Source organism: Gobius niger, assembly GCF_951799975.1.
Source record: "Gobius niger genome assembly, chromosome: 22".
Taxonomy (NCBI): domain Eukaryota; kingdom Metazoa; phylum Chordata; class Actinopteri; order Gobiiformes; family Gobiidae; genus Gobius; species Gobius niger.
In genome coordinates, this window is record NC_136873.1 from 11,829,973 (window position 1) to 11,844,630 (window position 14,658).

Sequence of the window (14,658 nt, forward strand, 5' to 3'; positions counted from 1 at the left end):
TTTTTGTTGAACTTTTGTCACATTTTTGTTGAACTTTTGTCACATTTTTGTTGAACTTTTGTCACATTTTTGTCACTTTTGTACTTGGGCAAAGCCAAAGTGGTGAAAACCTGCTCGGTTCAGGCGGGGGTTAAGAGGTTAATCCTCCTTTTTGTCACTATTTTGACACTTTTTCCCAAAGGGCTTTTACGCACTGTTAAAGTGGGGGTTAAGACGTTAAAAAAAAAAAAGTTTTGTAGTTTTACATTTGTTTGATTACTTTACTTATTGTCATGTTTCTAATAATCTAATAATTAAGCTAGTTTGCGAGTGTGGGAAACCTTAGCCTTCCCTTATATCAACATAATAATACATAAAAGCGTCGTGTTTGCTTGTAGTTGCATAAACACTTGCGATTACAATGTTTACAGTTACACAAGTCACGTAATCTCCAACAGGAGCAGCGTGAACTTCCGGGTGTGCACGAGGACGAACGTTCAGCCGACGTAATGTAGCTACGGCTAACGTATGCTAAAAAAAAATAAGCCTCTTTGCGGTTTATTCGCAGCTTTGGGTCACGCAGGGGCAGTAATGTTCGTGTTTATCTTTGTTAACAACCACACACAGAGAAATAAGCGAGAAGGGAGTATTTAAACTGGCATATTTTAGATGTTTTAAGGGGTTTTGCGCTAGCATGCTAACGGAGGCCTAGCTAAACGCCGCTCTTTCTACGGGCGCTCGCATTAAACTATCAATTCAATCAATTTTGAGCATTCATCCAACAATAGTCTTGGTCTGGACTTTACATCTGTGTTTTTTTGTTCATGTGTTCTTCATTTAAGCTCAATTTAAATCTTTAGCCACTAGGTTAAATCCAGATTTATCTTATTTCTGGCGTAGGAACAAGTAGGTTACTTAACAAATACGAAACCGGCCACAATACTGTCCCTTTCTAATCCTTCAGTGAGGAATCTGAAATAACTACAACCATTATCTAACAAGGACAAGACCTGTCAGGCGCCAAACCGGGCAGACGCATGACGCAGCAGCTTCGTCTGGGTCACTTACCGTCAAAAAACAAAAACAAAACTCACAGATTTACACCAGGCAGCGCGGCCCGACGCTGTGCGGGGGTTCTGCGTCCGTGCAAACCCAAAAAAACTGCGTGAAAAATGGAGAAAATTGGTTGAAATGGCTTAGCGCGAAGCACAACGTCCTGTCTCCGTGCGCCTTTCTGTCTCCGCTGCGCGCCGGGTGGATGTGGCGCAGGATCCAAACCGTGCGTAAAAGGCGCATGGTGCTGCCACCTATTGTGTCGGAGTTACGCGACGTCACGTCCTTCAGCAGCAGCCGGAGTCCACGTTCAGCCACCTCTTAACCCCCAACTGAACCGAGCACGTTTTCTCCAGTTTGGCTTTACGCAAATCTAAAAGCGTCTTTTGGGGGGGGAAAGCGTCAACATAGCGACATAAACGAGGATGGAGACAGGCTCGCCCACCAAAAAAAAAGCGTCAAAAACAAGATGAAAAAGTGATGTAAAAAAAGGAAATGTAAACTCAACCAAAATGTGACAAAAATTCAACCAAAAATGTGACAAAAATTCAACCAAAAAGTGACAAAAATTAAACCAAAATGTGACAAAAATTCTACAAAAAAGTGACAAAAATTAAACAAAAATGTGACAAAAATTCAACCAAAATGTGACAAAAATTCAACCAAAATGTGACAAAAATTCAACAAAAAAGTGACAAAAATTCAACAAAAATGTGACAAAAATGTGACAAAAAATTGACGAAAAAATTGACAAAAAAATGACAAAAAAATGACAAAAAAGTGACAAAAATGTGACAAAAAATGGATTAAAAATTGACGACAAAATTGACGAAAAAATGACAAAAATGTGATAAAAAAAAACACAAAAAAGTTACAAAAATGAGTTGAACACCCAACAAAAAAATTTTGGAAAAAAAATCCGATGACGTGAGGAAAAAGATCCTCTCGGTTCAGGCGGGAGTTCAGAGGTGAACCATTCCCCTGGCCCTAACCTTAATTTGTGTCATGATATCTCACGTTTTCACAGCAGACTGTCCCTCCGGAGCAGACGAGCTAGCACTAACCTTTTAACAAGGCTTTAAAGACGTTAAATGACTGTGTTACAAAACGCCGCAAACTCACATTCGTTACTGACATTTAACATGAATAAAACTGAACTTTAAGAAGCTTCTGAATGTGAGATAAACGGCAGAGAAACATGTTCCGGTTAAAGTTTGATGTTATCGATTTGAAGAGTTTCTGACAGGTTCAACTCGAGTGTCACAGGAAACAACGGCAGATAAGACGAACACGACACGGCAGAGGCAGTTCAGCCCTGGCTTAGTCCTGTTTCAGACCTGGTTTAGTCCTGGTTCAGCCTGGTTCAGTTGGGCCTCGTCGTGGACATGGATCCTCCAGTTCTGCTGTTGCTCCTTCTCTTCTGTTCAGGTAAAACTCTGTTTCTAATTCATCCAAATGTCGTTAAATGATGCGGTTTTTTGTGCAACTTTTAAAACGGAATAAAAATGAAGTCGAACAATCTCAAAGTAACAACAAAAGCTGTAATTTAATGAGGGAAGAACATTCATTTCACAAGAATCAACTTTAATTTTCATCAAAAACAGACCCTAGTTTTATGAGGATAAAGTTGAAGAAAATAATTTCCAAAATGTGCTTTGATCAGTGGAAAAACACATTTTTAATCGGAGAAAGCGGTTGTTTTATGACCAATTTATCTTTATGGTTAGTGCTAGATCGTCTGCTCCGGAGGGACAGTCTGCTGTGAAAACGTGAGATATCATGACACAAATTAAGGTTAGGGCCAGGGGAATGGTTTAACCTCTTAACTCCCGCCTGAACCGAGAGGATCTTTTTCCTCACGTCAGCAGATTTTATTTCCAACATTTTTTTGTTGGGTATTCAACTGATTTTTGTAATTTTTTATCACATTTTTGTCATTTTTTTGTCCATTTTTTGTCCATTTTTAATCAATTTTTTGTCACATTTTTGTCACTTTTTTTGTCAATTTTTTGTATTTTTTTTGTCACAAATTGTCACATTTTTGACATTTTTTCGTCCATTTTTCGTCCATTTTTCGTCCATTTTTAATAAATTTTTAATCATTTTTTTGGTCACATTTTTGACATTTTTTGTCCATTTTTTGTGACATTTTTTGTGACATTTTTGCCACTTTTTCATAAATTTTTCGTCACTTTTTTGTCACATTTTTGTCATTTTTTTGGCCATTTTTTCGTCAATTTTTAATCAATTTTTTGTCACTTTTTTTGTCAATTTTTTGTAATTTTTTTGTCACATTTTTGACATTTTTTCGTCCATTTTTCATCCATTTTTAATCAATTTTTCATCATTTTTTGCACACGATCTAGCACTAACCCTTTATCTTTCTGTCTTAGTCAAGTTTAAATGACGTGATACAACCAACAAATAAAAGTGTCACGTGTGGTTAAACTGATCCACTCTCCGCTGTTAGAGGAAAGAATAAAACCATAACATCGGCTTCGTTTCATGAGAATAAACGTTTGCTGAAGTTCGGAGCGTTTTGTGGTGACGTCGCTGAGCATCATTTATTCATTTATTGTTTATAAAGTGAGAAAAAGAGTTTGTTTAATCGTCTTTTTTAGTCGGTTTGTGACTTATTTACACTGACTTGCTCTAAACACAGTTGACATGATTATTCATCGATCATAAAGAATATTTACAATATTTACAAAGGTCAAAATGCATGAAGTTTGGAGAGTGGTTTTATTTGGCAAACAGGAAGTGTCTTATTGTGAAGGAGCTTGACAGGAAGTGCACATTTTGACTGAAGCTGACGAAGACATGACTGAATATTCTTAAATGAAATTGAAATGTATGTAAGATCTCTAAACAAAGGTTGGAATAAGAGCTCGATCAAAACACTAAATATATAAAACGAACTTTTTACATAATCGTTGCAGCCGCTCACATGTCGTATGGGCTGGAGTTCTGCCCTAGAAGCTTCAGTTTAAGCTCACCCCCTCTATATGGGCTCATGGTACACTCGCTCTATGTGACACATCATTGTTATCTATATATTTAAAACTATTTCATGCCTTTCTCCTCTTTTTGTCATCGTCTGTGCTGTCATTTTGTATTTATGTAATCTCTGGTTTTGTTTTGTTTGTCTTATATTATTGTCTTCTTTTGTTGAATTGTTTACCGTGAGTTCGTCTGGCTCTGTTTGCGATGTGCTATGTTGAAAGGCCTCGTGCCGGGTATCACCTCTGGCTGTTTTAAAGGAATAGGCCACCGTTTTTACATACTGAGATATGCTCTTACCTCACTTTAGCCGAGTTAATATATCCCCGTCTGGTCTTTGTCCGTGCGCTCACACATACGCAGCCTCTCCCACATGTCACATAGCTCCGAAAAAGCTCACGATAGAAGCTACCAAGCTCTTCCACGTGTTCCCTATTTAAATAAAGTTACGTGAAGTGTTTTCATGCGAAGTATATTTACACAGAAATGTAACATGTCGATTTTATAAGCAAATAAAAAGGGGGACTATATTGTGAGGCGTAATGATACGAGGAGTAAAACGTCCGCGCAGTAACTCCTAAAGGTTATTGACGGAAGTGAGCGGGGAAGTCTTTAGGAGTTACTGCGCGGACGTTTTACTCCTCGTATCATTACGCCTCACAATATAGTCCCCCTTTTTATCTGCTTATAAAATCGACATGTTACATTTCTGTGTAAATATACTTCGCAAGAAAACACTTCACGTAACTTTATTTAAATAGGGAACACGTGGAAGAGCTTGGTAGCTTCTATCGTGAGCTTTTTTGGAGCTATGTGACATGTGGGAGAGGCTGCGTATGTGTGAGCGCACGGACAAAGACCAGACGGGGATATATTAACTCGGCTAAAGTGAGGTAAGAACATATCTCAGTGTGTAAAAACGGTGGCCTATTCCTTTAAAATAAAAATAATAATACAAAATTTAAAAAAAAAGAAAGAAAAATGACTTCACTACGTGTTAGTGTTAGACTTTTAGATCTGAGAGTTTCATGATCAGTGACCAGGGGCGTCGGACTGGGGGGGTAAAGGGTAGAGCAGGGTGGGGGCCCTAAAAAGTGCTGCAAAAAGCGTTCTGTATTGTACTTTCTAAGTTTCCTCATAATTGATACTGTAAGAATTGAACACAACCTGAAATACAACGGTTGCTAGACAGAATTTTGCACAAACAATAATGATGGATGAATTTAAAAATGTTCCAAATGGTTCAGCCGGCTTCAAATATGGAGCGAGACTAAATGAGGCTGAAGCCCTGGAGCTTTTTTGTTCAAGAGACAACATATAGTAGAATATTTCTTTTTTAATGCCTACTTTAAAGTCACACATTTGTTCTTCCCAGCACAAATATCCCATGTCCCTGGTGCAGTCGTCCTGTTTAATGTGATGCTAATAATCAATATGCTGCAGAATATTTATTTAAATATCTATATCACTACCGGGATTGAAGGTTATTCAATTTCTGTAACTGAAGCCGATCCAGATGAAATTCAAACATTGAGTACACGACAAACAAAAACAAAACAATGAACTAAGTATCCAGGACTAATCTAGATGTTTAGGTCGCTGTGTATAATAAAGTTATAATAGAAAATAAATCAACTGCACTGTCAAACCACTGTTATGTGGTTAAAGAACAAGAAATATGAGGGGGGTCCAAAAAGATAGTTTGTACCTAGGGCCCAGAATTTGGTGCTACGCCCCTGTCAGTGACTGTTCGACTCCTCTCTACTCACTGATGCTTCCTGGTCCCTCATGTCTTTACTGGTCCAGCTCTGCCCCCTTTTGGGCAAGAACTGTAACAACAAGTTTAAAGCAAAACTTCCCCTTATCTCTGAGAAGAGCTGGTTTAGCACAAAGATTCACCAAACGTTAAAAATATAAAATACGATGATCTTAATCTGCTAATCTTATAATTATGGCAAAACTCTTTATGAAAATGTTTGATTGTGTTCGTAAAAGAAGTCATTTCTCTGAAGGACTCTTTAAAACTAAGAAGGCAGTGGCTTCATAATAATCTGATGCTTTGACTTTAAACCTCTGCCTTACTGTTGTTGCTTTTATCGTTATTACACATTGTTATATTGTTTCTTTTATATTCTTGAAAAGTGAAGAAAAAAAAAAACTAATCAAAGAATGAATCACACATGGATTTAGAGCATTGTCATCTTATATTTATCATTTTATCTTCATTATCTTTATTACAAATATATTATCACTTCACTAGACATTATTATTATTTTCATAATATATAAAAACAGGGGCTTTGAGAATTAAATTGTGAATTTTCACGATTAAAGTCACTATTTTAGATACGAACACGTCCCAAAAACAGTATTTATTTCATTTTATAAATTCTTTTAGGAGTGGGCCGAAGCAAAAGGCTTGTAAGCGCCCGCCCCCAAAATAAAAACAAAACTTTTAACTTGAATTTCTGAGAGCAGTACATATACTTTCTGTACTTTCTGCACCACTACATGGTTAAAAAATAAATAAATAAATAAATAACTTAGGTGAAAGTATTTTTTAGTTAGTTGATTTTATCACTTGTTTTGTGTCTCTCAGTTTGGTGCTTTACCAGTTTCCACCAGCAGAGGGCAGTGACAAACCGTGTCTGGAACAGCATTATTGACTCTAGAATAGGATCATGTATCTATGTTTATAAACTGACTCATGTCCTCTTTGTGTTTTGTAATGATGTGGCCGATAGTTATTTATTTTTTGGTCATTTTTAAACTTCTCTGTTCTGCCTGTGCGTCTTCGTAAGTTCAGGACTGTGATGTTTTTGCCTAAATGACATTTTGAGATTGTTCAGGACGTCACCAGCTCGTCTCCATGTAGACGTTGCTGAGCTGCTTTCACCACAGGTCGATGAACACGGCTGAAATCCATCAGCTCCTCTTCCAGACGCTTCATTCTAACACAGCAGAAACAGCTTTGTGGAGCCGAGCGTTAGGAGCATGTTTGAGTCAGTTTCTCTGGTGAAGTACCAGGAATGTTCCACAGTGTGGCTTTAATACATGCGTTTACAATGACATCACGTATAGTTCCGGTGAGTCGGTGTTTAAGCTGCTTAAGACGCTAGCATGCTACCGGTTAGCAACTGTCAATCAACTGTCAATGGCTTCAACACAATAAACAGATGTGTGGCCACATCTATGAACACTGAGGAAATACTACAGTAACAACTCTGACCTCTGACCTCTGTCACATGTTGTATCCATGTTTGGAGTGTGGTTCAGGGCTTTCTCTTGGAGAGGTCAGAGCTGAACGGTTGAAGCTAAATGCTAACCGGTAGCATGCTAATGTCTTGAGCAGCTTAAACACTGACTCAGTGGTTTCTTCACAAACGTGCGTCTCTGGGGCCGTGTTTTTACTGTTTTCTTCTTGAGCAATGATTATGAGGACATAAAATGCCTCTGTCAATCAGTCGTCTTTCATTTATATCCTGAGTAGAGATATTGTTACATGTTGTAGTGCTGCATAATTCTACTTCGGTGTTCAACAGCTCCTCCTGGTGGTAACGGCTCTTGTGTCTCTGCAGAGTGCTCTCTCAGTGAGGAGGAGCTCAGAGTCGACCTGATGCTGCTTCTCGACGGATTCAACCACATCGGTCCAGACGACTTCTCCAGAGTCAGAGACTTCCTGAAGACCCTGCTCCCCATGGTCGGTCCGGTCGGTCCTGATTTGGTGCGGGTCAGTTTGGTGAAGTGCGGCCGGGATCCTGAGGTCGAGTTTTACCTGAACACGTTTCATAATCTGTCCTCGATGGTGGACGCCGTGTCACGGGTGTCTCAGAGTCCCCCGCTCCCTGGAGGATCCTCTGACCGCGCTGTGAAGTTCATCAGGAGAAATATTACCCAAACGGATCGAGGAGACAGAGCAGAAACCCCTGACATCTTAATCCTCGTCACTGACAGGAACTCATCAGGAGTTAACACAGATTTGCTGAATAGTCTGTGGTTTATTGGTGTGAAAGTGTTTGTGGTCAGAGTTAAAGTCACTGATGAGCTAAAGGTCATTAAGAGAGATGATGTTTACGCAGAGGTCTTCACTGTAGAAGATTATAACAGCATTTCCAACATCTCTGAAGAACTGACTCAGTCCATGAGTCGTTGGATCAAAGTAAAGCTGAGTAAGTTATAAACTCAACTCCATAAATGAAAATCTAAACATGAAAGTAGAAAAGTGTCACAAACTGAAAGTGCATTAAAAACTTTGCAAAAAAAGTTAAAAAAAGATGAAAAATAACGTTAAAAAAGTGACACTACGGCAACAGTGCAACATATACCTGTAGGCGACTCATCACCGTCCAAGATGAGCCCGATGAGGGAGGTGTCGTCCGCAAACTTGATCAGTTTAACGGGCTGGTGACTGGAGGTGCAGCAGTTTGTGAACAGGGAGAAGAGCCAGGGGGAAAGTGCACAGCCCTGAGGAGTTCCAGTGTTCGTAGTCCGAGTGGAAGTCAGTGAGGGAGTTGGGGAAGCTGAGCTGGTAGAGCTCGTCTTGTAGCAGTCCAGGAAGGATGCTGTTGAAGTCAGAGCTGAAGTCCACAAACAGGATCCTGGCGTAGGTTCCTGAGGAGGCCAGATGTTCCAGGGCCAGATTGACTGCGTCGTTCACAGATCCGTTGGCTCTGTAGGTGAACTGCAGCGGGTCCAGGAGGGGGGCGGTGATGTGTAGCATACACCCAGGCTAAATACTACAGATACCGTGAATCGGATTTATGCTAGGCTAGATTTGAAGACTAGGTTCAGCTCTCGGAGGTAGTGGCCCAATAATTAACATAAGACATAGGGTTCTTTTGGTGATGGTACCATATATGTATTAGTGACATAAAGCATAAATAACAAAAGAAATAACACCCAATATGTACAGTCTGCAGAGTAAATCCCAACAAAATATAAAGGGAAAAAAAAGGAAACCAGAGTTCGTTCCCACAACGTGGGTAGTGACTGACTCTGAGCCACACACACAACAAGCGGCACGCTGGTTGTAGCTCAAGGATAAAGTTTGTTCAGTTCGTTTATGCTGCTGCGATTAGCAGAGTTCAGTTGCGCAGCAAGAGTCTATTATAGTCCAAAACGCAGGTGTGTGTGTGGAGTGAGAGGGTGAACAGGCTGTCCACAGCCTCCTACCCCAACTGGGAGATGTAGAGGTTCTTCCGCTCCAAGGCTAGGAACATTAGCTCGCCATCGGATCCGTGGTTACCACAGCAGGTAAACCTGGCCAAGACCCGTTATATTTTCCGGCACGACGCGATCAACCGGCTCCTACTCCCAAGGTAGACGAGGACTACAGGAGTACAACAACCGAGTAAGCACCCGAACATAGTAGCATTTTAAGAAGGAAAGTAAGCGGCTCAAGAGACTGACCTGTGGCAGCTGCTCGCTGTGCGTCCCACACCCTACTGAATGGGAACAGGCCCAACAGCTTGTAAGGGGTGCTACTGCTACGCGATTGGGTGGCTGCGGTCACGTGACAGGCGTAAGGTCATGACCCGAGTGACGCAAAGACGCTCCTACAGCCTAGATATTATTTATTTATTTTATTTAATAACCGGGCGGTTTTTACCCGGGTTACAGATGTCCTTGAGGAGGGGCAGGACCATAGACTGTATATATAAATGGACGTCTTCTGCTCACTCCTCCCGTTTACCATAATGACCACGGTCGTGGGGGAAGTCATGGCGGATTTACAGACTCCCCCTCCCCAGCTCTGACGAAGCATGTTCCTAAAAAGGGCATAAGGGCGGGATCTTCACCGTAGACTCTGCCTTTGCGTGACGTGTAGCTTGCGCAGCTCCAATGCTAACAGTCCGACCCTCGTTAAGTACGAGATTTCAAAACTTCTTCTTACGAAAACCAGCCTGTTTTTTTTTTATTGTTACTAACCCAGCGTTATCTCAGGAGGAAGATCCAGCCTAGTCTAGTGTTGAAAAAATTTAAACCAGGCGTTAAAGTTCTTTTTAAGGTGTCTAAACTCCAATGCAGGACCAAGCACTCAAAAGACTTCATGACCACAGACGTCAGCGCCACCGGCCTGTAGTCATTAAGTCCTGTACACTGTGAGTGGCTCAGCTCCTCAGACCTGACTATAACTTTACTATAACTTTACTGTGAGCGGGACGTCTCCAGCTCGTCTCCATGGAGATGTGACTAAAGGCAGGAATATGAGATTTAAACAGGTCCTCTTTGATCACCCACTGAACAAGCAGCAGTTTCTGTGTTTTTGTTTTACTGTTACACAGTGTGCCTTTAAGTAAACTCTGCAGTACTTCCTCCACTGAGTAGAAGTAATGTTACTTCAAACTGAGTTTGTTTTTGCTGATCATAAAGTCTGTGTCCAGGTCGACCACAGCCTGAGTCTCTGAGGTTCACAGACGTCCAGCCCAGGAGACTGCGAGCCTCGTGGGAGTGTAACAGCCGCCAGGTCCAGAGATTTGTTCTGTTTGTGCATCTGGTTCATCCTGAGTCTCAAGTTCAGAGGATCTCTGTCCTGGGACACAAACGCAGCACAGAGATCCTTCACCTCCTCCCAAACACCTCCTACAGGATGTCTGTCTATGCAGATTACAGCGCTGGATTCAGTAACCCAGACACTGGAGTTGTGACCACACCACAAGGTACAGTCCCAACACTCCTCCCTCTCCCCAGACACTTCCTCTTCCCTTTGAGCTTAATGCTGTGTTCAAGGTCACTGGGAGTTCAGGAGCTCTGACCTGAGAGTGTTTCAGTCACATTCATTAGTAAAAACATGACCAAATGCTGACTGAAGTGTTTAGTGTTTCTGTGACTGAAGTGTTTAGTGTTTCTGTGACTGAAGTCTTTAGTGTTTCTGTGAGTGAAGTGTTTAGTGTTTCTGTGACTGAAGTGTTTAGTGTTTCTGTGACTGAAGTGTTTAGTGTTTTCAGACGGGGTGCGCCTCAGTGCGGGTCCCGGACGCTGCTCTGGTTCTGTGGAGCTGCTGATGGACGGGTCTTGGAGCAGTGTGTGTGGGAGGGACTTTGGTCTGACTGAAGCTGCAGTGGTCTGTGCGGAGCTGGACTGTGGCGCTGTGTCTGAGCTCCACCAGGGGGCGCTGTTCACTGAGGGTCCAGCTGTGGGCAGGTCCTTCCACTGTGACGGAGCAGAGACTTCACTGAAGGAGTGTGAGAGCTCAGAGACTCGCTGCTCAGCGGCTGCTAACCTCACCTGCTCAGGTAACTCTCTGTTTGTCTGAGGCCCCGCCTCCACTGCAGAGAAACTCATCAACCTTTATGGTTTCACACTTTCTGTTTGTAAACTGTCCATGTTTGATCCAGATGTAGTGATGAGGTTCAATGGACACAGCTGTTTTGGTTTCATGGAGCTGAGACACAGTGACGAGTGGAGACCAGTGATGACCAGTGAGGACCCGGACCTGGACATTGCCTCAGTGCTGTGTGAGCAGATGGGCTGTGGATCTGCTCTGGAAGTGAAGTATCTGAGGGTTTACCACGGGCCATTCTGGAGGCTTCAGCCTGAGTGTGTGAAGCAGAGGTCTGGCCTCACAAACTGCCTGGACCTGGACTCACACATGAACAAGACCAAAGGAGGTCTGCTCCTGACATGTTCAGGTCAGTAACACCGACAGTGAGTTAACCCTCGTGTCGCCTTCGTGGGTCATTTTGACCCGCTGTCATGTTCTGGGCATTTGGATGCAAGGTGACACAAGGGGGCGCCCATCCAACCTTCTCAGTGTAAATGTGAGTTGACTTTCTTCAGAGTGAGACTTTAGGTCAGACACCATGAGTGACAGTAACATGACGCTAAATACAGTGAGCTCTTTGTTTGCAGTAAAAAGGCTGAGGCCTCATTGCTCTTCAGTCACAGACTGAGAAGTGAAGAAGGAAGTCACGGAGCTTCTGCTTTAGACAGAACTTCAGACTTCTGCTGGATATAAGAGTCATATCATATTCTGAAACTCAAATCTGTAGTAAAAGCATATGGAAAATTATTATTACAAAAAGAAAAAATATTTTAAAATCCTGTATCTAATCATTTTTATTTTATTTTTATTTTTTTGATTTACTCTCATTCTAAAAAAGAAAACCCAAACAAACCCTACCCATTTGTATCTGCTGTAAAGTCATGTTTGTCCCAGTTCCTCTGAGTCGTGGTGGGTCATGGTGGACCGGGACAGATGTGGACAGGACTGTGGTAGATCTACTTTTACTTTGGAGAAAATAGTTACTATAGAAACTGTTGAAGAAATGAACCTCATGAGCTTCTTCTGTAACATCTGTTCACATCAGTCCTGCTGCACCACGACTCAGAGGAACTGGGACAAACATGACTCTACAGCAGATACCAATGACCTGGGTTTGTTTGTGTTTTTTTTTGAATGAGAGTAAATAAAAAAACTTTAATAGATACAGGATTTTCATTTTTTTTTCCGTAATTTTAATAATAATTTTCCATATATTATGTTTTTACTACATAATTGAGTTTCAGAATATGATCTGACTCTTGCATGAGCAGAAGTCTGAAGTTCTGGCTAAAGCAGAAGCTCCATGACTTCCTTCTTCACTTCTCAGTCTGTGACTGAAGAGCAATGAGGCCTCAGCCTTTTTACTGCAAACAAAGAGCTCACTGTATTTAGCGTCATGTTACTGTCACTCATGGTGTCTGACCTAAAGTCTCACTCTGAAGAAAGTCAACTCACATTTACACTGAGAAGGTTGGATGGGCGCCCCCTTGTGTCACCTTGCATCCAAATGCCCAGAACATGACAGCGGGTCAAAAAGACCCGCGAAGGCGACACGAGGGTTAAACATGTCACTGTTGTATCAGTCGTGTCTCAGGTGGAGCGAGAACATGTTTACAGACACTCAAGACATTTCCTCTTTCTTTGGAACTTCTCTCACCTGTAACAAACAATTATTACTTCACCTGTTGATTCTGCTGAAAATGACGCTGTTTCTCTGACCTTTGTGGGACTTTTTGACATAGTATATTTTAGTTTATTCATTATTATAGAGAATTAACGGGAAAAGATTTTGAAGATTATCAACAGACCTTTTATCCTCCTTTACACCACAGGAGGATGTGACCCCTGTTCTCTCTTTCTTTTCAGAGTTTGATCCTGGTGTCCGAGTGTCCGTCTTCTCTGAGGGGGCGTCCGTCTCCTCTGAGGGGGCGTCCCGGGTGCAGAGGGTCCTCCTGATGTTGGGGACAAACTTCAGTGTCTCCTGCTCTTTAGACAAACCCTTTGTACCAGGACAGTTCCACCTTCTGTCTCCAACTGGAAACTCCACCCTGCCATCTGTCAATCACTCCGCCCACTTCCTGATCCAGGACTTCAGCCCCGCCCACATCGGGAACTACACCTGTGTTTACTGTGGCTCTGTCCTCATTAAGACATGCTTTAAGAGCATAACTCTCTACGTCACTCCTGGAGGTACAGTTTGGGTTCAGATTCAAGTTTGATGTTTTCATGTTTTTATTATGGAGCCGTTTGTTTCTAACATTACACACATTACATTTCAATTGGAAAAAAAGTCACTGATAAAGGAGATACATGACACAAAGCGACCAATGACGTCTCAGGAAAAGCACAGTCCACGTGAACGCAGCAGAATGTTTGATGTGATGTGATTATATCTTAGGAGTGTCGACCCTGACCCTGGTCCTCATCTCCATCTGTGTGGTCATCATCATCATCATCATCGTCTCAGCGACCGTCCTCACGATCTACTGCAGGAGACGTAAAGGTCAGTGTCCGACGTCCTCATGTCCAGACACGTGTGAAGAGGCTGATGAAGGTTTTGTGTCACAGCTCGGGCGACAGGAGGAGGACGAGGAGGAGGAGGAGAGGGAGGTCCAAACACTGAGGCAAGTGGACTTTTATCTAAGGCCAGACCAGAGCTCCTGTAATGCCCCGCACTTACAGGAGAGGAACCAGCCCACCTGGAACTCCAAGGTCTTTTATTAGAAACAAGCTGCTGCTCCAGCCACAGTCAAGTCAAGACCACAATTTTACAATAAATCTATGAGAAACATTAAATCAGTGAATAATTAAACACGTTATTGTGAAGATTAGGGCCTTTTTTAATAACTAAACACTTGAATGTGATTTTCCTCAGAGAGAATACGAGAACATCCGCCCGGAGTCTGAAAGGATTTACCAAGACCTGCGTCTGGAGGAAATGGATCCGATCTACAGCGACCTGCACCTGCGCTGAACAGACTCCGCCCCCACGGGACGTTTGGGACGAGTCCAATACGGAATCCTGGAGGGACTGATTCACCCGTTTATGAAATTAGGCTTATTTAACCTCTTAACTCCCGCCTGAACCGAGAGCATTTTCTCCTGTTCAGCTTTACCCAAATCCTGTAGGCCAGTGTAACGCCTCATTTGAAAGATAAGATCTACAACTCATCTAAATGGATCTTTTTCCTCACGTCATCAGATTTTTTTTCCATCATTTTTTGGGGGTGTTCAACTCATTTTTGTATTTTTTTTTTCCTAATTTTTTGTCATTTTTCCGTCAACTTTTTGCCACTTTTTCATAATTTTTTTAATCATTTTTTCTCAAATTTTCATCACATTTTTGTGAAATTTTTGTGAAAT

At 41.9% G+C, this 14,658-nt stretch overlaps 1 protein-coding gene across 1 annotated transcript; it reads left to right on the forward strand.

Annotated features, from left to right (window-relative positions):
- Nucleotides 1-2,417: 2,417 nt before the first annotated feature.
- LOC306981216 (uncharacterized protein) lies at nt 2,418-13,844 on the forward strand (the record flags this gene model as incomplete). Its single annotated transcript, XM_079580778.1, has 8 exons — nt 2,418-2,460; nt 7,574-8,200; nt 10,415-10,690; nt 10,979-11,266; nt 11,369-11,662; nt 13,162-13,485; nt 13,694-13,798; nt 13,840-13,844. The coding sequence occupies 8 exons, from the start codon at nt 2,418-2,420 to the stop codon at nt 13,842-13,844; spliced, it is 1,962 nt and encodes a 653-aa protein (XP_079436904.1).
- Nucleotides 13,845-14,658: the final 814 nt, after the last annotated feature.